General features: G+C 46.1%; 2 protein-coding genes across 5 annotated transcripts; one reads left to right on the top strand and one right to left on the bottom strand.

The window, feature by feature from the left end:
- Positions 1 to 12,554: 12,554 nt before the first annotated feature.
- Positions 12,555 to 20,685, bottom strand: gtf2e1 (general transcription factor IIE, polypeptide 1, alpha). 3 transcript variants are annotated; one of them, XM_082508102.1, is made up of 6 exons: positions 20,561 to 20,685; positions 19,743 to 20,054; positions 19,490 to 19,647; positions 16,211 to 16,406; positions 15,803 to 16,032; positions 12,555 to 13,604 (listed from the first exon to the last, which is right to left on the bottom strand). In XM_082508102.1, exons 2-6 carry the CDS (start codon positions 20,030 to 20,032, stop codon positions 13,159 to 13,161), a joined length of 1,320 nt encoding a protein of 439 aa, XP_082364228.1. In that variant the 5' UTR covers positions 20,033 to 20,054; positions 20,561 to 20,685; the 3' UTR covers positions 12,555 to 13,158. The 3 variants fall into 3 exon arrangements, with proteins under 3 accessions (XP_082364228.1, XP_082364229.1, XP_082364227.1); XM_082508103.1 differs by having other exon boundaries at positions 20,576 to 20,667; XM_082508101.1 differs by having other exon boundaries at positions 20,481 to 20,664.
- A 29-nt stretch (positions 20,686 to 20,714) lies between these two features.
- rabl3 (RAB, member of RAS oncogene family-like 3) lies at positions 20,715 to 24,009 on the top strand. 2 transcript variants are annotated; one of them, XM_082508104.1, is made up of 9 exons: positions 20,770 to 20,858; positions 21,211 to 21,337; positions 21,478 to 21,569; positions 21,988 to 22,117; positions 22,204 to 22,318; positions 22,413 to 22,563; positions 22,933 to 23,004; positions 23,633 to 23,671; positions 23,763 to 24,009. In XM_082508104.1, exons 2-9 carry the CDS (start codon positions 21,283 to 21,285, stop codon positions 23,817 to 23,819), a joined length of 711 nt encoding a protein of 236 aa, XP_082364230.1. In that variant the 5' UTR covers positions 20,770 to 20,858; positions 21,211 to 21,282; the 3' UTR covers positions 23,820 to 24,009. The 2 variants fall into 2 exon arrangements, with proteins under 2 accessions (XP_082364231.1, XP_082364230.1); XM_082508105.1 differs by lacking the exon at positions 21,211 to 21,337 and having other exon boundaries at positions 20,715 to 20,858; positions 23,763 to 24,005.

The raw sequence follows: 24,009 nt of genomic DNA, 5'->3' as shown, positions 1-24,009 counted from the left end.
CCTGACTCATGTTTGCATTTTCCCAGCTTATTATCAAAAAAGTCTTCCTGGAACCACAGACTGTATACAGAAGATGGTCACTCACTGGTTAGGAGCTTTGACTGTTGCCAGTTTGCTGTTTGAAACCAGTGGACCTGAAACCAAGGAACAGCGCCCCCGTACGGCAGCGACCTGTCGATCACAAAATACCTTTTTAAAGCATCTCCTGTCATTTTTCTTCGTCTAATAGTCCTCATTGCTTACAAAGTGAACATGGTGTAAAAGTCAGTCCGGCCTGGGAGCGAGGTTCTAAACGTCACGAGAAAACTGCTTCCTGAGGTCAAACACTGTGAGCTGAGGGTCATTTTATACCAGAGCAGCAAAGCTCTGTGTAGCTCATTAAAACCACTGCTGACTGTAACTCAGGCTCAAACACCCCAAATACTCGAATAACTAACTCATTAATATCAAAAGGTCAAAGGTCAAGCTCATTTAAAGAGGCTGGTGTAAATCAAATGGTTCATAGATATTTGGCATCTTTGCTGGTCGCGGGGGCTCAAAAACAGCAGTCCGTGTAACTCACGTGTTCCTCGATACACGAGGACGCTGCCTTTGGGCTCTTTTCATGACGTGTCCTCCGTCTGTCCACGTAACGCTGCTGTAAGCTGCCCTCAAAGCGCTGCCATCGTTCCCCTTTAATGTGGCGTGTGAGGCAAATACAAAGAGATGGAGGCAGCAGAGTTTCTGTGTCCTGTTTACTGCACCTCGACTGACAGCCAATACATACAAATACAGAAAGTGATGTTGTCTCAGATTCAGAGACAACACTGTTTGCAAATGTGCATCCACGGGCAGCTTTGTTTTGGATGGCACATGGTAATTAGGCTGCTGGCTAATTTAGGGCCAGAGATAATTATCATCCTTCACTGAAGATTAGAAACAGAGGAAAAAATATTTAGCATTTAGAGAACATTTGCTGAAGACTGCTGATATGATGATGGTGGTATAAAAACCGTGCTGGATGAATTATTATTTATCAGTTACAAAGTGCCTCACATACAGCTCTGTCTTCATGAAATGAGATGAGCAGGATGCTACTGTGTAAAGACTCGTGTAAATCCTGCAGAAGCTTCGCTGCCGTGACTGTCTGAGGAAAAGCAGCAAGTGTGAATGTCTGACCTCTGCATCACAGGAGTACTTCCCCTCTGCTCCATCAGCTTCCTCTCACAGACGATCGGTGCACACTCGTTTTGAACAGCAATGTCACTAAAAGTCGATCCAAGGATCCATCAGCACCGTAAATGTTGAAATAAATAAATGAATGGATGGGATGTAGCATTAATATCATAAAATATGCACAGGATTAACTGGAAGCGCTGCAGCCGTCCCAGCAGCTTCGGGTTAAGAGACGGGGCGTTGTTGTCCTGCTGCGATCGGGAACTTTACTTCTACGAGGAGAAACAAGAGCATCGTAATGTGGAAACACCTGAGCTGTTGCCGAGGGCTGTGGAGCTTCATCGCCTCAGAGTCACTTCAGCAGTGAGCGCATGTTCCACTTCTCTGTTTTAAATTTTTGATGGTAGGCAGGGATGACCTTTGGTTTACATTTGGATCAAAGATTGGGCTTTTAAATTATTCACGTCTTAACCTGTATGTAGCATTTTAATGTTGCTGGGTGGTGCTAAGGTCAAAAAGCCTCATATAGTGTGGAAGCAAAATGATGGTGTCTTTCATAACACATGTAAAAACAAAGTAATTAGTGTAAAATGCACAAACCCTCCAGCTATGGTGTAGTAAAAAATTTGCATTAAATTAAATGGAAATTACAACGATATTTAATTTGAGGAGCTGGATTGAGACACGAGTTCAGCATCAAATGTTCGTTCAGAAACATTTCAGTGCCAAACAGGATGAACCACACTCCAGCAGGACTGCTTCATATTCACTAATAAATCTGTCCTCAATGCGACTTTATCATTTAATTACATGGTTACATAAGTGTAAAATGTTGCATTTGATTGAATCCGGTCAAATAATTAATGATTTCTGTTACATTTCACTCACATTAGTTTATTGAGGGTGAAGAATCCTTTCTGAGTGTTGACTGAACCGGACACGTTTGTCCTGTTAATCCTGCTGTCACGTCTCAGGAGCTGTTAAAGACTGGCTCACTGCTCGGGATCATGATTTACAAACTAGCAGCACTTACAGCCGAAACACTGAAAATCCTGCCGGCTTAGCTCCTCACCTTGTTCCAGGAAGTGCATTTGTATTCTGCGCGTGATCAGAGATGCAGCAGACCTGAGTCCTGGCAGCAGCGCATCACTGCGAAGGCTACATGCAAATTTCATACACTGCAAATTTATGAACCTCATTCACGGAGCGAGCCCGTTTGGTGCAGGAACATGAGTCGTACGCGGCTTCCTGTTTAACAGACGCTGCAAACACACCCTGAAAATCAGAACCTCAGGACGCACGTTCATATTTTGATAATTGCTGTCCACCGACAGTCCTCGGTGCCCCCGTCACCGCTGCCACCCACCCATCTGTGGAGTTACTTTAGCTCAATTAATACCTGCTGGGCACATTTGATAAAAGTGCACAGGAGCAGAGTCTAAAGGCAAAGTGAAGTCACAAAAAGATGTTTTTAATCAATTTCCAATTAAGAAGTCACCCCTATCTGTATGACCACTGGTAACAGAGTCAGAGTGGAGGAAGTGGGGGCCTGGGAGGTGGGGCTGATCCTACAGGGATTATTCATTTCCATATAAATGAGCTGGTAAAATCGTGGCTGTTTCTCAGGATTCATTACTGACCACGAGATGAACACGAGGAGAGGCCACGTTCACTTTTTAAAATTTTGCTTTCTTTACAGCTGATTGTGATGCTGATAAAACTGTTTGATTCTTCTCTCAGAGAGGACACGCAGAGTGCAGATGCTGCTTTCTTGTAACAAGCTGGAGTCGAGCAGTTATTCATTACCCCCAAGCAAACACAAACCTTTAGTGGCAGAGATAACGAGAGTCACCGCGAGTCCAAGGACCCAGTGGCATTTTCTTGTGCTAGCTATCCACTTACATGAGTTTCAAGATTCTCTCTCGTTCTGTGTCTCATTCCACAAACAAACAGGACGCTGGTGGTTATTTCCTGAACCAGAAATAGCAAGATTATTATTTCAAATCTCCATCTACTTAATATTTAATAATCAAACACCCATAAAGTGCCATGCAGGACGCTGATATTTTTACTTTGTTTGCTCAGACTGATGAAGCACGGCTGTTTTAAAGACCCCAACACGGCTGCTAAACTAACACAACACAAAGAAACAGAAACAGCTCATACTTTATGTAAGCAAAACACCTGCTTTATTCAAAATGGTCAATCAGTGCATCAGAACAGGGTTTGTACAGTTGAGCTTCAGAGTGAATATTTAGTATGTCTGGCCATGTTACCGCATCATGGATCAAACTTCAGAAAGCTGGAGAACTACTGCCCAAGAAACTTAAAACAAGAAAAACAACATAAGGAAAAAGGGCTCAAGACTATTGCACAGTGCACACACTGAGTTATGTTATCTTTGGTAGATTTGTCAAAAAGAGAAAGTTGGTTCCTCAGTATTTTGTTTAAGTGCTTAAAGAAAACCTGAACTGGTCTTTGTATATTTGGATCCACAGAGCCGGGAAACAGTCGCTGTGAGGGCAGGAGAGGGCGGTCTAAAATACCTCAGCTTTATTTTCTCTATTTCAGTTGTAAATACAGAAGTAAGACAAATCTGATCTTTGCACTGACACAAACAGGCTGAGGTGAAGTGCCAGCTCTATATGCCACACATATACTAACAACTACATCACCTGATGTTTTAAAAATGCTGAAATCCAACAATATGTCATCGTTGTCACAGTAAACACCTTTCATTCTGACCTTACCTCAGGGAAAGGTGGGCAGCCGCTGCACTCTGGCTCCAGCTCAAATGACATCGCTGCTTTTAGGAAAGTCACAGACAAACTATGGAAGCTACATGTGAAAGGAAATGAATGCTATGAAGTGGGAATGAGGCCTTGAACAGATTTTCGTTTCATGCTGAGAGAAACCAATAAAACTTTCCCAGAGAAGACGCTGCTGTTCCCATAAAAGGACAGTCAATCCTTTATAAGAAGGACGGATCAAACAAATACGGAGCACAACACTGTAATCATTTAGAAAAGTTAGACACAGCTGTTTGCTCACTGATACGTGACTCTCTGATTTGTGTTTAACAGACGGTGAGGTTTGAATCTGCACAAACAGCCCAAATGCAGAAAAGAGGTGGATGTTCAGCACGCGCAGATTTCAAATATATTTAATAATTAAGGAAGACTACAGAGGGGCCATTGTCTCACGGTGTGTCACTAACTCCATACAAACAAGCTTTGTAGGATAAATCTGCTGCTAGTGTCATGTACACCACTCGTACTACTATTAACTGCAGCACTGCTGCGAGCACTAACCACAGACACGGACAAACAACTCTGAACGAGACATCGCTGATCAGACAGAAACCGACGTACAGAAAAACTCCCTCGTCCTACTTTTATGTTTTATCAACGTCCTTGTGTGTGCGTGTGTGTGTGTGTGCGTGTGTGCGTGTGTGGGCGCGTGTGGTCCTGCCTGTTGCACGATGATGGATGTGTCATCGTTGTCTGCAGCAGTGAGGTAAGGTGTGCTCGGGGTCTGCTGTGCAGCCATATGGCAGATCAGCCTCTCCGGCACGACTCCAGCCTAACAAAGAGACGCCCCTGTGGTTTCTACAAGGTCCATTCATGGTCCGAGGGTTTGATCACAACTCTCTTTTGTCTGTATGTAACTCAGATTTATTAATGCAGCACTTCTCTAGTTATATAAGAGCACGTAGGACTGCTTTTAGGATGTCATCCTGTGAATTAACAAAACACAATCTGGGAAAAAGTCACGATGCCTCTATCCAACTAATCACAAACGACCGCTCCTCTGGCAAACACACCCAACTATGTAAACGCTCCACAGGTTTGGAGAAAATCATGTCTGTAAGAACGCCACGACTGGGTCAGCCTGACCGGGTGGTGGCGTTGGAATGCTCCAATGAGCCTAATCCTGATCTCAACCCCACGGAGAGTCGTTTGAGTGACAGAGTGTGACAGCTTAGTCCCACAGGATGACATCTGGAGGTTCTGCCAGTCCATGAGGAGGCGCATGACTGCCATGACCCCCACATAGCAAAACTGGTATGGCCCACACAATATGCTTACACATGGCCCACATACCGCAGAGAATGACGGCCCTTTTCATTAAAAGGTAAAGAGAAGCATTACGACCGCTGAGTGTTTGTTTTAGGTAACAGTAACTTTATTCTTACAATCCTTTGAAACACAGAGTTAAAGTGTTTCCCAGTTTGAATAAAAGACACACACTGATGATAAGTGCACTTTCCAACACACGGTTGCACATTCATCCCAACACACAAAAGCAGAGCGCTGTATGTTAGTGAGCGCCGGCTAGTTCTGATCTGCACCAATGGGAGACGAGCTGTGGACGACTGAGAGACGTATGTGAAAGTGAGTGAGAATTAAAGTTTGATCTAAATGATAACTAACTATCCTGACTTAATATGGTTAAATCATGAATTTACTGTGATTAACACTGTTATACCTGCTGAACCATTAATAGGAACTATGTGACTGAGTGAAGCAGGCTGACAGGACCCAAACGTCACGCCACGATCACAGCGAGCACCGTCATCCACACATGCACAAAACAGGGCGTGGCCAGCCGACCAAGATTACTCCAAGAGCGTCTCAACGACTTGTTCAGGAGGTCATAAAGATAACTTTGATCCTAAATAACTGAAATCATCATTTAAAAACTGTATTTTGTATTTACTCAAGTTAATTTTGACTAATATTAAAATGTATTTGTCAAAAAAGAAACAAAGAAATCAGGTAAATGTTTTACACACGTAAAGTCAAACTTTCCAGATTAGATCTGAAATCATTTGATTGAGTTTATTTCTCATTTCCACTTATTAGAAAACACGTTAAGCCACAGATGTCCCAGGTGACCGACATCCACACACAGTCCACACCTGTGGCTGATCCAGAATCAGTTGTTACCCTTACAGCCAGGAGTCTGGAGAGTGGGAGGACACAGCAGCCCACAGAGGAGCAGCAAGGACGTGAGCTCAGAAAAACTTCACAGGAAGTGAAAACTGTGGCTGCGAGTCATCATCATCATCATCATCATTTCATCATAAACGTGGTGTCAGGTTACCTGGAGAGTGTGACTGTGAGTGTGCATGCTCTGTGGCAGACGGGCGACCTGTGGCAGCGGAAACATGATGATGGAATCACGTATGGAGATGACGATGGCACGACTGACCGAAGGGCTGCGATTTATATAAAACAGTGTGATGACAGAAACGGCCCGAGTCCGAGAACAGCAGGAAACAGATATTTAATCCCTCATTTTTACAGGTATGATTCGTCTCCCGAGCACAGACTTTATGCTTTGACTTGATTGTGAAGGAAATTAACGATCGCACCTTTCCTCACAGGCTGAAACACATCTCTGGGTTCATGTGCGCACACACAGCCTGAGTCACACATTAATGAATAATTGTTTCCTGAGAGGCTTTAACGTTGAATTTTGCCAGGAGACACAAACGAGGCTTTTGTTTGGTGGCATAGAAACAAGTCCCAGCGTTATTCAACTGTTGACTCAGTATAGAGATGTACACTCGTGGGACTTCTCCCACTGGGCTGAGAGGTGGGAGGGAAAAAGTGTGACGCCGGAGCGGCACCATGAAGAGAAACAACGACACACAGACAATATTCCTGGAGACGCAACTTTTTCTGACTTTCCAGGAAGAATTCAGGTCCTTTCCCTGTTTCACCCTCTGAGGTTTCCACCGTCTATCCTCAGAGGCAAACTTTATCTTTTCTTTTTAACCCTGTGACACTAAATATATTGAACACGTGAGCTTTTCAGAACACTTTGTTTTGTCTGAAGGTTCAATAAATACTGGAAATCTTTTAAAAACTGGCAAATTTCCCCGCAATCATTTCATGGTTGAGGTTGAACGGGGAGCTGAACTTAGTTCTTCTGCTCACAGATGATGTTTCAGATGGAAACAGCTGATGTCTTCAAAGCAGCTGATCACATTTTGCAGCACAGACACGTCCAAGTATCAGAGGTTAGACAGATGGTGAGTATTTAGCGCCGGTAAAACAGTGTACATGAACCACTGAACAGCTAAAGGTGAACAAAGGCAGAGCGGCTGAATGTAAGAGCAGGTGATCGAGCCGCGCACACAGGCTGGTTGGGAGGCAGCGACGGCAGGCGTCAGCTAACAGCCTGTGGAGCAATAATGTTTCAAACAGATACTCAAACCTGTACTTAATATTCTGCATACTGGAAGGTTGATAAGGCCGACGCAGGTGATGGATCACGAGGAGAAGAACCTCAGTGTGGACAGCTACTGGTATTACGCTGCAGCCCTGCTGAGGCCGAGCAAAGGTCTGTCACGTGTCACCAAAACATGAGTGCAGAGTTTACTGTAACATGTCTGAAGGTGCAGTTACAACGAAGGCCTTTTAACGAACGCCAAATCAATGGAGAAGTGAAAATCACTCTAAAGCTTATTAGTGAAGAAGAGGCTGCGTGGATCTCCCAGTTCTTGGAGAAGAGAAGCACGATCAAAGGTCAGTAATCCACTTAAAGCAGCTCTCAGGAGCCCTTCGACTCTCAGCACAGGAACAGTGATCCACTGTGACAAACCGAAGCGTGATTCATTGCTTCAGATGAGGCAAACGCATCGAGGACATCATGAGAAATGTTTGTTGAGCATTTTGTGATTATTTACAATAGAGCCGTCTAATTATTACAGGTGAAATCAGCCCAGGCTGGAGTCTGCGTAGAGTTAAAGCAGCGCGGCCTTTCTTCACTGTAAACACGCACACCCTGACCTCATTCGTTTAAAAAGCAGATGATTTGTGCTGAGAAAACTCAAAGAAAACTACAACACAATGCTTCCTGGGAAAAGGCTGAATTCCAACCCTGCTGCTCTGCAAGCTTACGCCTCGCATGGTCGTGCAGTCGGCCTGCGTGGAACATTCGGCGGCCCTCAGACCGTACGTTTGACATCCTTGCTATGAGGTCGGCCCACACGTTCACAAACATTCATCCTTCAGTTTGAACTGAAGTGTAAGACGAATACTTCACGATGTTAACAGCAGGTGTAGAAAGGCTCGTGCTGAGTGTCAGGCCGAGGTGAACACGCCTCCTCAGACGCGTCACTGTCCTCGGCTGGTGCGGACGAGTGGAGAGATTATCGTCAGCAAATAAGGGGAAAATGGTTCTTTGAGCCTGGATGTGAAATACTTGAGTAAAAGGTGAACCACCGCTGAGGAGGAGCACGAATTCTTTCTGTGACCAGAGCTCAGCTTGGCCAGCTGTGGTCAGCCACTCGGACCCTGGCACATACCTCCACACAGCTGCTGCTTCACCTGAGTGCAGCACTTCATCCTTATGTTGCCTCATTCGTCTGTATGAACACGCTGAGCTGCAAACGCTGGTCCTCAACGCTTCACTTGACCTCCTGCAGTGCATTTGGACATTAATTGGAGAAGTAATTTGGAAGCTTTATCTATTTAATCTCAGTAATCACAGCCAGGTGGTGCAGGCGTAGCACAGCATTTCCAGACTGTGCAAAGACCCTGTGTGGTGTTTTTTCCCTGCGGCCCTCCAAAAGACACGAAATCCTCCACAGCTCGTCCGTGGGTGTGACACGGCCATGAATCGGTTCTTGTCTTTGCTGCCCGGCCGTGCCCCACCTCCACCTCTTGCTCCACATTAGCTGGGATAGGCTCCAGCGCCCCTCGCGACCCTGAAAAGGATAAGCGGAAGCGAATGGATGGATGGATGGATGGACTCCAGCTCTTTAGCTGCTATCACAGCTGCTGGTGGCATCCAGAGACTGATGGCATGGAGAAATTTGAGCTTGTAGAAACTCCTCATTCCAGCGATCATTAGATTTCTCTCCTGTAGATTAAATATTCTCAGCTTTTGAAAAGCTCAGATTGTGCGATCAAAGGAAACCGAAGACAGAACGAGGGTCGATCACTCGGTCGTTAATCCTCGGCTTTTATTGGATAAGAGTGATGAAGACACCTGCAATCAATCAATCCTTATGCAATCAAACCTCTGAAGCATCACTCATTATAAAGTGCCGTTGTACGTCTCCACTCACACCCACTCACAGACACCGTGGGGGTGGGGATGCATTGCTTTACACCACCCTCTCCCAAATCCTGTGAAACGCTGCTTTCTGTCAGGATGTCACACTTTTTTTTAAGCAGCCAAATGAGGTCAGATCCATGCATGAATATGAACATGTTTATTCTCCTGCAGGAAAATAGCACCAAGACGCCATCAGGGGAGAAATCTTCTTAAACCCTGTTAAATCCCATTAAAGCACAATAACCTCACAGCACCTCTCAGTACGCCATAGTCTACCTGATCTTCAGGGTCTCCTGATTTTTTGCAGCTCTGTGGATTCCCCACCGAGTTCTCTTCGCTCTCCCTGTAACCCACACTCAGACTTGCCTTGGCAGATCAATGGAGCAGCATGAGGTTAGGATTTTAATTGAGCTGTCCTGAAGGGTGGGGGTGGTTTTAATGAGGCCAGGGCCTGTTTTCATCCTGACCTTTGAGGCTGTGCTCTACAGGTGTCCATCCTCTAACTTAAAAGGAATGTATGGGCTTGTAGGGTTACCCCAGAGGTGTCAGTCCTCACAAGTGTGTCTGCAGCTTGACATTTTCACCTGAATGAAAGTCTCAGCCAGGTTTTTTAACCTGTTACACTGTATTCAGTGTTTCTGATACCTGTGTTATCATTTAGCAAGGAGGATGGTTTGCACTCACGCACCACCCAAACCAAAAATCCGATTGTGCACAATATTAATAAATGACACAAGAACACGGCTGCTTTGTTCACGTAATCATATTTTTGTCACCACCAGCTTAAAGAACAACACAAACAGTCAGTGAGCACCAGCTCCACAGAGACCAGCACAGGACACTGGCTGTGCAAAGGTGTGCTGGGGACTGTGCAGCATTCAGCAGCAGGATGAGACGGGGTGCACAGCTGGGACAGTGCACAGGAGCATCTGTGCCACATATGGACTAAAAGACCCGACGGGAGTGAAAACGAGGCTCAGATGTTAGCAGGTCTAAAGTTTCTTTAATGTGAAATTAAAGCAGATTTAACCAAATAACTTGTCCACTGAACTCTTGAAATCCATCTGAGGCATCAGGTACAAGTGTCATTACAAACCACTGCTGCAAACGAGTGAAGTAAAAGTCACCATCATAAGAAAACTAAGTCAGCTCATCCCACAAAAACCATGATGACATCGTCAGCCTGGTCATCAGCGCTAAGTGCAGCCAGGCAGTTTCAGCAGCCAGTCAGCCCACAGTCTGAGAGCCAGCACACTGAGCACACAGACGCATCAGACCAGAGGGAAATAAACAAGCCATATACAGTATCAAAGTAATCTATTACTTGTGTTTGTGCTTCCTGAGATTGTAAAAAGTACTCGAGAGCAGTGACACCGTCATCATTTTCACACAAAGACATCTCTGCACATGCTCCACAGGCCCATCAGGCCAGCATCAGTGTCAGAGTTCACGGTGAGGGGATTCTGCAGGTGATCCTTAGCGGGGGGTGGAGCCTATCCCTATTAAGCACACGTGTTTGAACCTGCGCAAACATGCAAACGGTGGAGGTGAACGCAGGCAACAGTGCTAACCACAATGCTGCCTTTATTCAGGATGCAGCCTACACCCTGCTGTACTCGCTGTGTTCATAAATAACGTGACCTGGATATGAGCCGACAGCAGGAACGATTTGACCACAGTGGCGTCTCCTGAAGCTTTTATTTACTTGCTCGACTCGATTGCTGTGCCTCAGTAAACAGGGAGATTTGTCAAACAGCCGTGCTTTGTTTGTAAAATATCAAAGTCATTACGTAAGAAATTATATCAGAAAGAAAGGGTGTGGGCATGCACTTTGTTCCCATATATCAGGGGTGTCCAACTCCAGGCCTCGAGGGCCGGTGTCCTGCAGGTTTTAGGTCTCACCCTGGATATCACACCTGAACCACATGATTAGCTATTCCCAGGCCTCTGGAGAACTTCAGGACATGTTGAGGTCATTCAGCCATTTAAATCAGCTGTGCTGGATCAAGGACACATCTAAACCTGCAGGACACCGGCCCTCGAGGCCTGGAGTTGGACACCCCTGCCATATATACACATGTGATCTCTGTGATGAAGACAAAGGGGTTTATTTTCTGAACAGCTCGTTGTTGAAACGTTTGCACAGAAATCTGGACTAAAATGTAAAACCTACAAACTCTTGTGTGAAATCAATGGTGCTACGTTTGCGTTGATGAAGGATTATGGGTATGCGACATCTTTTTAAACACTCACTTCACTGTTTTTGTCCATGATGACTTCTGTCCTCTGAAGTTCAGCACAGGTAGGCTTTCTTTGCATTAGCTGGTTTAACAAAACGGGCTTCTCAGTGCACTTAAAAAGTATTTTATGCGTCATTCGAGTCTTCTTCCCCACAAAATGGATCAAGTGAGCACCGCCTGCTCCAACCAGACAGAGACGGGTGACAGAGAGCTGCACAGGTTACACGTGCACAACACTCAGGACCCTGTACGTACAGGAATCTGTGCGAACGCTTCACTTCCACATTATGTTTTCAACATGTTACCATGGCGATCAAAACCCACCACCACCGCAATGAAAACTCTGATTTTAGGCTAAATTTACATTTCTAACCTGGTACAGAGGACGAGTGCACAATTTCCATGAAAGCAGCTGTCACCGTGGTAACTGATGCTGAACGCAGCCCGAACAGGAGCGGCTTATCAGAGCGTTGGTTTAAAATCAGCAGGAAGTGCCGCGTTCTTCTAATTCACATTAAGTTTTAGATGAAACCAGATCACATGACGCAGGGTTTTACGTGGGTAAACTGACAAAGTCAAAAGTTATTAAAACCACTGAAGCCCAGGTAGAGTGACAGGTGTGCAAAGTGCACGTTTCCACTTGGTGATGAAGAAGCTTTATTCTTACCTGCTGCTGAAACTGCAGCTACGGCAACACAGAATAAATCAAACAAAACGTTTCCTCTGTCGACAAAGCAACTCCCACTTCTCGTTTTTAGCCTCTGCAACAGTAACAAGCTGGAACATGTAAAACCCAAGATTAACACTGCAGAAGATTGTTAGTCGCTTTTCTTTGTGGCATTTGTGCAGTTTGCCGTTCAAGTTTTATGACCTTTACAGAAGTTTTGTCATCTGATACGGTCACTGGCTGCAGTAGGCGACACTCACAGGGATCATTCTGAGTATGACATGTGAAACGCTCAGAGCTGGAAGCACTGAGCCTAAAGACGTTGAGAAACACCACAGTGATGACACCGCCCCTGGTGACAGTAGACAGGAACAACATGATGGTCAAAAAGTATGTTTATGGTATAAAGACTCTCCTCCTTCACCACAGTATCTTTTTATTACAGACTGCTCCAAAGAAGCAATGTTTCACTGTTAGCCACATGCTCCGTCTGCCTGAGACCAGTTTTTAAACGTCCCGTCTGTTAACTTGTTTCAGACAAAAAGAAGAAGTAAATCACAGAACGTAAAGCCAGCTGCTTCGTCCTCGCAGGTTCTTCAGTTCTCCATCAGTGTGCAGCTCCAGCACTCACACCTCTACCAGTTCTCCAAGCTCACTGCTGCATGTGCTTGTTTGCAGAAATCTATTTTCCTCGTCCACGAAACTGAGCGCTGAAATTTACTGAGTGAAACACCTGATACATTTAAACGGGACATAAAAGAAACAGGCAACAAGATTCAAACTAAAGACAAAACAGTTGGCACTGTGCAGCTAGGCAGCTCCTTCTGGGGTTGTAGGGCGGAGATTTAAAAATACTTGGGTCAGAATACTACACGGGGGGGCAACACTGTCGGAGTACGTCCTCATTAATGGAACGAAGAACGCTGAAGCAGGCTGAATACTTGAGCAGCATGATTAAACGAGCTGTGTGCACAGACATGCCCACTGACACAGCGGAGTGAACCCACGCTGTGACCGACTGGCTCAGAAGAACATGTCCTGGTACAGGTTCTGGCCCATCTCGATGTAGGCCTCCTTCTCCTGTGCAGACATCTGCTCCACCAGCTCTGGCCTCTGGCTCACCTCTCTGTACGAGAAGGGCCGGCCTCCCACCATCACTGTGGGCTCATCGCCCACTTCCTCAAATTCATCGTCGTCCTCATCATCCTCCTCTTGGCCCCGATGCTGCGCGGCCGCGGCAGGAGGAGGACCCGGGGGCGAGTCGTCGTCCGACTCGCTGGTGTCGCTGTCTGAGTCACTGGCGTTGGCAGAGGTGAGAGCCCTCGCAGCGGCGCTGGCTCCGCCTGCACCGGCGCCTGCAACGCTCCTCTTCTCGTGGATTAGCAGCGCGCGCATCACTTCCTCGTTTTCATCTACCTGACTGGTGCCAGGACCAGGCGCTCCATCCTGGGCTCCAGGTACGCCACCACCTGTGAAAACCACATTAAGATTAGATCACATTCTCATTTTTAGCTTAACTCACAACTTCAACACAGCTCTGCTCTTCAACCCTGTTATTCTGCATCCGTGTCATGTGGTAAGGTAACCATGGGGTCGAGATTTATCATCACATGATGCAACTTCTAACCAATCCAGGACATCTCACTGGAGCGTAGGCTGGATGACACAGCACCTGCACGGTTTCTTGGCAGACATTCAGTGCTGCCATGTTTCATCACAGCAACACAAAAAGAAGGCGTGGCCTGGGACAAACAGCTGCAACACATAAACGTGAGATCTCCAAGAACGACCGATAACGACATTAATCCGTTTTAAAAGAAATGTGCTGGCTTCAGAGTGAGTGAGTAAGTTCTTAGAAACAGGTTTCTTTATCGATACCTGTTCCAGGGTAGGTACGTGCTCTGTGATTGGTCTACACAGATGGGAAACTAGATGAACAGAAACATTGGCTGAGGATCAGCGGAGCCTATCAGAGAGGCGGGAAACCACGAGTGGTAATTTCTTCTCCTACTTCCTCCCAACTTGCTGAAATCAGCTCAGACGAGCTAAACTGCAGTTGCTATGCCAACCACCACCTGGCTTAACGTCATCTTGGCGTTTCAACCGGCACAATGCTAAAAGCCTGGCAGTTCCACGGTGGGCAGTTGCCCCCAGGGAAGCCCTCGGAGCTCTCTAACGAATGGTAGCGCACCGTTTCAGTTTCGGCGTGCGAGCTCGAGCCCAGCCTGACTTTATGTAGATGTAGCAGGTGCCACATCCCCGCTGATGTCAAAGCAGGCAGAGCGGGTGACGTCAGCCAGTGAGTGTGGGCTGAAAGAGCTGCTCCATCTTTAGAGCCTGCACCCACAGGTGCACAGCCTCCGACACCAGTGTTCAGTTTTCACCAGCTGAAGCTCCGCACGCTTGACTGAAATCATCAGAACAGCCAAGGTGCACATCCCCACCAGCAAGCACAGAAGACGCGCTCGTTCCCTCTCAGCAGCTGAGGACAAAGAAGCTCCACATCTTCTGTTTTTTGATGCATCGTATCAGAATTTGGGTTTTTCTTTACACGTTCAAATGAATAAGTTGTATTTAGGAGCTGGAGTCAGACCCTTTCTTCTTTCAGTAAACCAGATCATGAAACACACGTTTACAGCTCGATGCACGCTCAGGATTTAAGCACAGGGTAAAACCCGCAGGCAGATGAACGGAGACACACCTGTGACAAAAACACAACCCACATGTCTAATTTGTAATTTCCATAAGAATGGATTCTATTATGAGTGATCCTGCCTCAGCCACTCACTAACCAAGCCCTGATTATTCCAATTAGGCAATTATGGCTCAGCGGTACTCTGGCCAGGTCTGATTGCTGCATGCCCTTGGGTAAGGATCCAATGTCATTAGAAGAAAACTTGTTGAAGGGCTGCTCTGACAGATGGAGGTAACCTGGCTGACCTGTAATAACCTGTTCCAGCTACAGACTGAGCACCGACTGAGATGAAAAGCACAAAAACGGCGCTCTCTGCAGTCCATGCAGCATCCAAGCTACCCGCTCCTGAAACACCAAACCCTCTGAGGACGAGAAACATCATTCATGATTAACGATCACATAAACAGCCGCCGAGTCTGGGAGGAAATTCACGCTGAATTAAACTTAAACTAATTCACGGAGTCGGAGATTGCAGTGCTTTAGAGTACGATTACATTCATTCATCTTCAATAACGAGCTGCACATTCTGGAGACGTTTTTCATCCCACTCTGTGAGTCCATTTTCAAATGTTATTGTATTTAGTGAAGACGTTTAAATTGGATCTTTTTAACAAACTCTACACGAGAGACAAAGATGAGAACGGTGTGCTGCAGCTTTTAGATCTCACTCTGGGTCAACACACCTGAATCACACGATTAGTTCATTACCAGGCCTCTGGAGAACTTCACGACATGTTGAGGAGGTCACTCAGCCATTTAAATCAGCTGTGATGGATCTAGGACACATCTAAACCTGCAGGACACCGGCCCTCCAGGCCTGGAACTGGACACCCGCTCTAAACAGTATCTGTTTATGTTTAGTGTGTCTGAATATAATGACTGAGCTACAAATGAAACAACCATCACAGAGATGTCACAGACTCGTTGATCCGCCTCAGCTGAGAGCGGCTGCAGTGACAGCGCTGTACTTACGGTTCTTGAGGACGTCCGGCTCGTTGTAAGCGCCCTGTACGGTGCTCTGAGTCAGCCACACCGGCCTCTCCTTTGGCGCCTTGCTGTCGCCAGCCTGTTTCTGCTGCTCCTCCTGGTCCATGTTGATGACCACGTTCTGGGTGTACAGATCAGCGTACGTCGATCCTTTGTTCGACCAGGCTTCGCGGTGCGGGCCGCTCGCTGCTCCTGATGCTGCAGCACGTTCTCGGCTGCAGGAAAGAGTCAGCGAATAATATTTACAGCTAAGTTAACACGATTAAGTCTGAAAAATGTGCCCAGTTCACTCGTTTCGGTTCCTCCTGTGGCTACAGACAACAGCTCACCACAGCGTAACCGCTAACTGCGGTGAGCTGTTCGGACGAGTGCGATGCTGCGAGGCAGACTGACCTCTGTTTGAGAGCAGGAATCTCAGCAGGCTCAGGCTCCAGCAGCTCATGGGACAAGTTCACGTCCTCGGTTTCACGGAGCAGCACGTAGATGGGCTCGATCTGCTCGTTGAAGCGCGCCACGAGCGTCCTGGCGTCAGGACAGACCGACTCATCCTCTTCTACCTCCGTCTGGCAGAAGGTACAGCGAAATGTACCTGCAGGTGAAAAACAATCATTACAGACCTGCCTACAGGGCGCTGCATGGACCGAACCAGCAGAGAAGTTTAGGCCCCAACTACTTTACATACCAGCTGATATATCACAGGAAGTGAACCTGCTGGTTGCCATTGGTGCCATTTGTGCTCTGATTTTGGTGATTTATAACCAATCGGGGTCAGGCTTGGTCTTCATGGAGGCTGGGCGTGGTTGTGTCGACACAACAGGAATAAGAGCGCTGACAGAGACTCTTGCATTAAACAGGAAACGTCTGCGAGGGAAACTGTATGCTGTGCGCACCACACTTGCTTCCTACCATTAAGAGAAGGGCACGCTTCGACCATCTGCTTCTCTGGCCGATTTCAGCTTCAGTAACGGGAGCCGTGCCAGCAGCAGCGCAGAGCTCACGCCTGCTTTATGTGTATGAGAGACCCCGAAAACTACTATTACAACTAAAGCACCTCCAGATTAATGCAAATGAAGTGAACAGTTACAGCTGAGGCTGCTCAACAACTGAAAGGCAACAGCGTCTCATTAATGTACAAACTGTTGTTTGTGCATTTAAGATTAAAGTGGTAAATACCTCATTAAGATCTTATTTATCCTCGATGTGTGCCAAGCGGCACCAAGCTGAGATTACTGGAAAAAATCATTACAAAGTAAATCACGTAAATATGATTAATACGTTCATAATGGTCTGGCACTGGTCTCTGGCTCAGCACTGAAACATTCTGCTTTTCCTGTACAAAGGTGGAGAACATGTTGGCCGAAGGTGAGGAATGAGCACGTCAGGTGGAGTGAGTGGAAAAAAGATCACGTGTTACAACATTCACGGCGCGCTGTGAAAACAGAGCTGCAGGGCTTCGGCTCTCCTTTGTGGGTCAGAACGAGCTGGAAGACCAGCAGTGTCGTGTCCGATCCTCGTGAGGTTACGCTGAGTGTTGCTGGCCCGACAAAAACAGCCCATCAAACTACCAGCAGAGCTGCAGGTACCCGAAGGCTGAACCCTGACCGAGGCAAAGCAGCAGAGACAGGAAGCGGTGCAGAGGAACCGTGAGGCGTGTCATCACAAACACACTGATGGCTCATTTATCCAGAGTGACGAGACTGCACATCTATTCTGTCCCATTTGTGTCTTTTCTTAGAGCTCGATCATTTAAACACACCCACATTTTAACATAGTGATTCTACAGTGAATCAACCTGACAGCCAACAACATCAACTATTTACAACATTTATCCCAGTAAACCACAAGTACTGGACAGAATTATTCACTGAAAATGAGAAACCATCTTTAATGATTTGTTGACCACTCCTGTGTGAGTCCTAGAAGCCGAGCCGGATGGTTGGCAGTCAGCCCCGACCCTGGCAGGCAGTCAGCGTGGTGTCACAGCTTAAAGCTGCCGCAGTTTATGAATGAAAACAGCTCACAAACAAATACAAACCTTTGCAGAGAGAGCGCAACGTGGACAACGTTTCTAATGCAAATCAGGATTTTTAATGCACATGTTGGCCCTGCGACAGACTGCCGACCTGTCCGGGGTGTACCCCGCCTCTCGCCCTATGACAGCTGGGATAGGCTCCACCCCCCGTGACCCTGACAAGGATAAGCGAACGAGAATGGATGGATTTTAGCAAACACACATACAACCCAGTTCATCAGTTCTGGGGATGTTGCTTCAATTTCTCTAAAACCAAATTCAAAGAGAGGCCATTTTCCCAAAATGCATTGCATCCTGTGTAATACAGTAATGTGCACTGCTCGGAAAGGAAGCACTTTAAAACATCAGATCAGAAATAAAATCCTGCTGGATATCTGCACCGAGCTCCAACAGCAAAGTGAGAGTGGCTCCAGTGTGACTGCAGGGAGACAGCAAATGTTCAGGTAAGGGCGCGTCCTGACATCATCATGGCCGCTGTAAGTCATTGATTACCAACTATTTAAATCTGACGTAAAAGTGAAGATTCTGGGTTTTTAAAGTGCACAAACTGTTTCATGGTCACCTACGTTTGGTCTGTGTCATTCAGAGCTCATCATTATGCAGCATATGCAAGTATGTGTGAGGCTTATGACTCATCCTTATTCAAATAACAGACATTTAAAGTGAACTTTAACATGGCAGAATGTTAGCGTACGACTTGGAGCTTATACAAAGCCACGTACACGTCATTAGCTTCAATGGCAGTCTTTTCATGTCCACGTAGCGCTGCTAACAAAGTGCACTCACACACAGCTTTAGAAGTAACTCTGCATTAAATGGACAATGAACAAAAATTCATGCTTCTATCTCTATAACGTACACGATCCTCTGTTCACACTATAGTTTCATTAGGAGGAATTGTCATTAAATGTATCCTGCTATGTGCTGTTACTGCCATCTAGAGGTGAACTGAGGAGCACACAACATAATGGAAGTGCAAACAAAAAACAACACATCAGATCACAAAGTGATCCTTGTATCAATGAAATACCGAAGTCTTCATTTAACTTTGACAAACTCATGTCTGTACATCCACTGTGAATCACTGCCAGTCGTGAACGCCTGCCTCGCTTTCCCCACATATTATATCTCCAAACATTTTCCAGATAAACTGAGAGCCAGATTTACCAGGTTAGGATAATCACAGAGGGGCAAACACGTCCACAGAGGGAGAAAGTTCTGCATCTATTGATTTTTAAAAAAAAAGATGAAGAGTGTCGTCCTCCCTCCTGCTGACACTGCACGTCGAGTTCAGTTACTTTATGCTTGGTTTTAAAAACAAACTACTGAGGAGCAGAAATATGTGGGGCCTTGCTCCAAACCAAAGGGTTTAAGACTCAGTGAAGATCTACAGGAAAGAGCCAAAGCTGAGGCACCACGCCGTCCACCTGCACCAAATACTCAGAAAACGACAAGTTTCTCTGTGCACGCAGCATGCTATTTAAATATATATGAACTCTCCCCACCCGCGGTAAAGAAGCTTCTAATTAATTATTCATCCCATAAAAGCTGGACTAAAGTCCCGTCAAACTGCCAGAATGCTTTCAAAAATCCAAGCGTGTTGAATATTACAGTATAGCAGCACTGGTCTGCACCTTTACCTGTCATAGGGTCGAAGAGTTGGTTGGCCTCGAGGTCGGTGAAGGTGGAGAAGCAGCAGGGACACCGGAAGGAAGCGCGGTTGGTGGAGTCTCGCTCATCTGTCTCAATGCGTCGTCGCATGTGATCCAGTTTATACTTGACCACATTGACCAGTACCCTAAAAAGATGTAAGACAGAAATAAGACTACTGAGTCTAAAGTGTCCAACACACACACACACACACACACACACACACACAGCAGAGATTTAAACCTGTAATTAATGAAGTAGTAGTTGTGTCTCGTTGTCTTGCCATCGGGCGCCGTCTCCACCCTCATGCGGCACTTCACAAACTTGTCTGCTTTTAGGGTATTGAGTACTGAGCGCAGCTGCTTGCGGTCATACTTGAGCAGCTCCAGCATGTCCTCCTCACGCACACATGGGTTACGGATCAGCACATCCAGCGCCAAAGCATGCTCCAGGCCATAAAAACCCCTCACGACCTGCTTGGCCAGCCGCTTCAGAGCTGCGGGGACCTCGGTCAGTACCGCTGGTTCAATCATCTTTGGGTCTGGAGAGAAAGAGCTGCAGGGCAGAGTGCGACAGCGGGGAGAACATCAGGAAGGCAGGGATGAGGAGCAGGGCCAGAAGAGTTATCCAAGTATAAAACTTTAAATTTAAGAGGGAAGTGTAAGGTATACTAGAGCACATTAACCCAGTAGGAGAAAAATCCCGGCCGCGTTATCGATGTCAAATCATCAATCACAGCTAGCGTAGCTTAGCTTAGATCCAAACAAAGACTAAAACATAATGCATCCGGTTTGCCGGTGTTATTGTACATTTTAATGTAATACACCACAATAGAAAGACGGCGTGTTAATAGTTTACCGGTCATCTTATTATTTCACACTTTATCTTTAATAAAAGCTCGATAAAGTTACTTTTATTTAAATTAAGCGCTAACACTGAGTTGGCCTGCAGAAACCCGGCAGGCGTTAACGCGACCCTTACCGGTTATTGTTTATGTGCCAACAGTCATCTCAGAGTCACACACACTGACGTTAACTCACAAAAACACCGCTAAAACTCACTGAACACAAACGCACGTCACGGTCCTTTAGCTGCTGGGTTAGCCAACATGCTTCACTTCTTATTTTGAGACGACGACCCCGGAAATGAAAAATAAACCCGGGCCAACTGAAATGTTGGCCCGGCTGCACTAAACTGCACCCATAGAAGCGAAGAAGCTTGAGTGACGGGCATGTTGGCGAATAGCATGGCTTTGTTTTCATGGGGCGTGGTTTTAAGAACACTGTTTACTTCCTGATCGCGTCTATCAAAAAATGGCCTCTCTTGACAGGGTAAAAGTGTTGGTTTTGGGAGATTCCGGTGAGTTATGAACTATTTTCACAAGCAAAACCTTTACTACTGTCTGCTGTTATTTATAAGGACACTTGCTTATTCTGAACGGAACTCGCTCACTTATAAAACTCTTAATCTTTAAGTAGGAGACCGACGCTGTGGTCAGTTTGCTGCTGTGGCAGTTAAAGCTACGGATAAACATCACGTAACACACCTGTCATGTCTAAGCTCACGGGTAATTTTCACAATAAAGGTACATCGGCGAGCGACGCTGAATTTTAATACCCGTCATTTTTACATCGGTCACTTTGCGGCAGGTGGATGTAAGTAGAGTGTTTGGGTGTGAAACGATTCCACATCAAGAGTTTAAATTCCACAGAAACACGTTTTGCCGAATCAGAGAGCCACACCCTACAGATGATTACGGATACTCACTGATGTTGTTCCGGAGATGTGCTCTGCTGGAAGCCGAGTCTGTCGTAAACTGACTCGATGTTTCGGTGGAGGTCAGTCTTCCAGTCAGCAGCAGCTGTAGAGTCTATTCATAATTTAAATCCATTAATATCGATCAGCTACACAAAAATGTTTAACCTGCTGTGCTTTGCATCAGCTCCTTTTATCCAGTATCATTTTGTGCTCTTTGCAGGGGTTGGCAAGTCTTCCTTGGTCCATCTGCTATGTCAGAATCAAGTTTTGGGAAATCCATCGTGGACTGTTGGCTGCTCTGTAGATGTGCGGGTAAGCAGGTCCAGCATCTTCTACTTTACAAAGCCCTGCTGGCCTTTTATTTTAAACTCGTATAAAACACGACAGAACACACTAACGAGAGGGAGACAGGTGTAACGGTGAACCTGAAAGGAACAGGTGCACAGGTTTAAATACCAGGGTGTCAGGGGTGGTCTGTGACAGAAGGATAGCAGCAAGAGTGAGAGGGCAGGTAATGAGGCCTGCTATGATGTATAGTTTGGTGACTGACAAAAAGATAGGAGGTAGAGCTGAAGGTGTTCAGGTGTTCGGTGGGAGTGACCGGGATGGACAGGTTTAGAAATGAGTCCATCAGAGGGACGAGGCTGGGATGGTTTAGGCATGTGCAGAGAGGTAAGAGTGAGATGGCGCCCGATGAGCTATTGATGTCGAAATAATTATTCTACTCCAGGTTCAAGACTATAAGGAGGGAACCCCAGAGGAGAAAACCTTCTACATTGAACTCTGGGATGTTGGAGGATCCGTTGGCAACGCCAGCAGCGTCAAAAGCACGAGAGCAGTCTTCTACAACTCGGTTAACGGTAAACACTTACAGACAGATCTGAAAGCATTGATTTCATCAGTGACATGTTATTGAGACATGCTCTTCATGTTTGGGTTCTTTTAGGAATTATATTGGTCCACGATCTGACCAATAAGAAGTCCTCTCAGAATCTGTACCGTTGGTCACTGGAAGCTTTGAATAAGGATTCCTCTCCAACTGGAGTCATCATTTCAAACGGGTGAGCAGATCTGTGTGTTCGACATCGCCCGTCTTCATTCAGAATAATAAACAGAAAACATGGCTAATGTGGAAGCTTCGATATTTGACTGCAGCGACTATGACAGAGAGCAGTTTGCAGAGAATCCGGTGCCTTTGCTGTTGATCGGGACCAAGTTTGACCAAATTCCAGAAAACAAGCGCAGTGAAGTCCTCACTCGGACGGCTTTCTTGTCCGAAGACTTCAATGCAGAAGAAATCAATCTTGTAAGTCGCCTCACTCTGCTCTACGAGCTCTCAGCTTCAGCTCCTTTAAACCAATGAATCCGTTTCATTCATTGTTTATCTCTCACATAAAGCACAACTCATGTTTAGCACTCATAAAAAAGGAAACTAGACTAATGATGAAAATAAAGCGGCGATTCACACACTCACACACCACCTACGTTTTTCAGTCAAAAACAAATCCTAGTTCACAACAATAAAAACAACACATGTATCATAAACATCACAGCATCAGTAAGCTCCTCTCTGTCCTGTGTCTGGTCCTCCAGCCTAAAATAAAACATGTGGAAGCTGCTGTGGTCAGTTTCACTGCGGGAGCTGAACGCTTTTGGTGTTGTGTTGTTTTCCCAGGACTGCACCAACCCCAGATACCTGGCTGCAGGCACCTCAAACGCTGTGAAACTCAGCAGGTTCTTTGACAAGGTGAGAGCTGTGAGCTGCGTCACTGCGGTCTGCCAGGCAGGCCGTGACTCAGGCTGCGTCCACACTAGCCCAGATTGATTAGGGTTAGGGGGGAATGTTTTCAGATGAAAACGCCGTTCCGGCTCTTCGAAACGTCGCGGCAAAATGTGGAGGAAAAGCAGCGAGTGTTTTAAATGGACTCACAATGAGGTGGAGTTGTTGCTGCGAGTAACACAAAAGTACAAAGTGGCAACAGTGAGTGAGAATTAAAGAATTCTTTGTTGCTATCTTTGTTTAATTAGTCACATGACTGCATCACATGACTAACATGCGTCATCATTTTAGAAAGTCTCTGTTTTCAAATGTGTGCGTCTCAGTGTGGACGGGAGGCCAAAACGGAGAGACGAGGTTGCGTTTTCAAACAAAAATGCATTAGTGTGGACGCAGCATCACACGCGTGTGTGCACCTCCGTCTTTGTGCTGCGGTTACACGTGTGGATTTATCGAGAGCTGTCAAACAGGGACAAACATCATTTGGGCTTCACGTTTATTTTCAATCATAGACCTGGAGGATAAATGTCTCACATTAATGGGAGTCCTTTCTCTTGACGTGTACGTGTGTTCTGACTCGTATTAAACCTTTCAACAGGTAATAGAGAAAAGATATTTCACCAGAGATCCCAGTCAGGTCAGTTTGTTTTCTCTTTTTTCTGTCCAGTCAGAGTCGTAGCAGTTTTGGTAAAAGGTTGAAGGTGACCTGTTTCCCACTTTCTCTGCAGATGACTGGCTTCACAGACAGAAAACGGTTCAACTTCAAAAGTTTGCACTATGACTGAGACCTGTGATCAGACCCCGCCCACTCAGACACGCGCTGGAAGTGAATCTAGAAAAGTTTATAAAAGCTGGAAATGACATGTGAAGAAGGTGCTGAGGACAGAATGAAGAGGCACGCTTTGAGCTTTTTATTACACCATCATGAATGAGACCACACGTTTTTAGAACATATGCTTTACTGCTCCTCTGACT

Source organism: Aulonocara stuartgranti, assembly GCF_965226115.1.
Source record: "Aulonocara stuartgranti genome assembly, chromosome: 16".
NCBI lineage: Eukaryota > Metazoa > Chordata > Actinopteri > Cichliformes > Cichlidae > Aulonocara > Aulonocara stuartgranti.
This window is presented reverse-complemented; position numbering and strand designations above follow the sequence as displayed.

Coding starts and splice junctions, on each gene's coding strand:
- gtf2e1 (XM_082508102.1), bottom strand. CDS start 20,032: ATGATTGAACCAGCGGTACTGACCGAGGTCCCCGCAGCTCTGAAGCGG. Junction 16,033..16,210: donor ATTCCTGCTCTCAAACAGAG/GTCAGTCTGCCT, acceptor TCTTTCCTGCAG/CCGAGAACGTGCTGCAGCAT. Junction 13,605..15,802: donor GCCGGACGTCCTCAAGAACC/GTAAGTACAGCG, acceptor TGGTTTTCACAG/GTGGTGGCGTACCTGGAGCC.
- rabl3 (XM_082508104.1), top strand. CDS start 21,283: ATGTGCTCTGCTGGAAGCCGAGTCTGTCGTAAACTGACTCGATGTTTC. Junction 22,118..22,203: donor CTTCTACAACTCGGTTAACG/GTAAACACTTAC, acceptor GGGTTCTTTTAG/GAATTATATTGGTCCACGAT. Junction 22,319..22,412: donor GGAGTCATCATTTCAAACGG/GTGAGCAGATCT, acceptor ATTTGACTGCAG/CGACTATGACAGAGAGCAGT.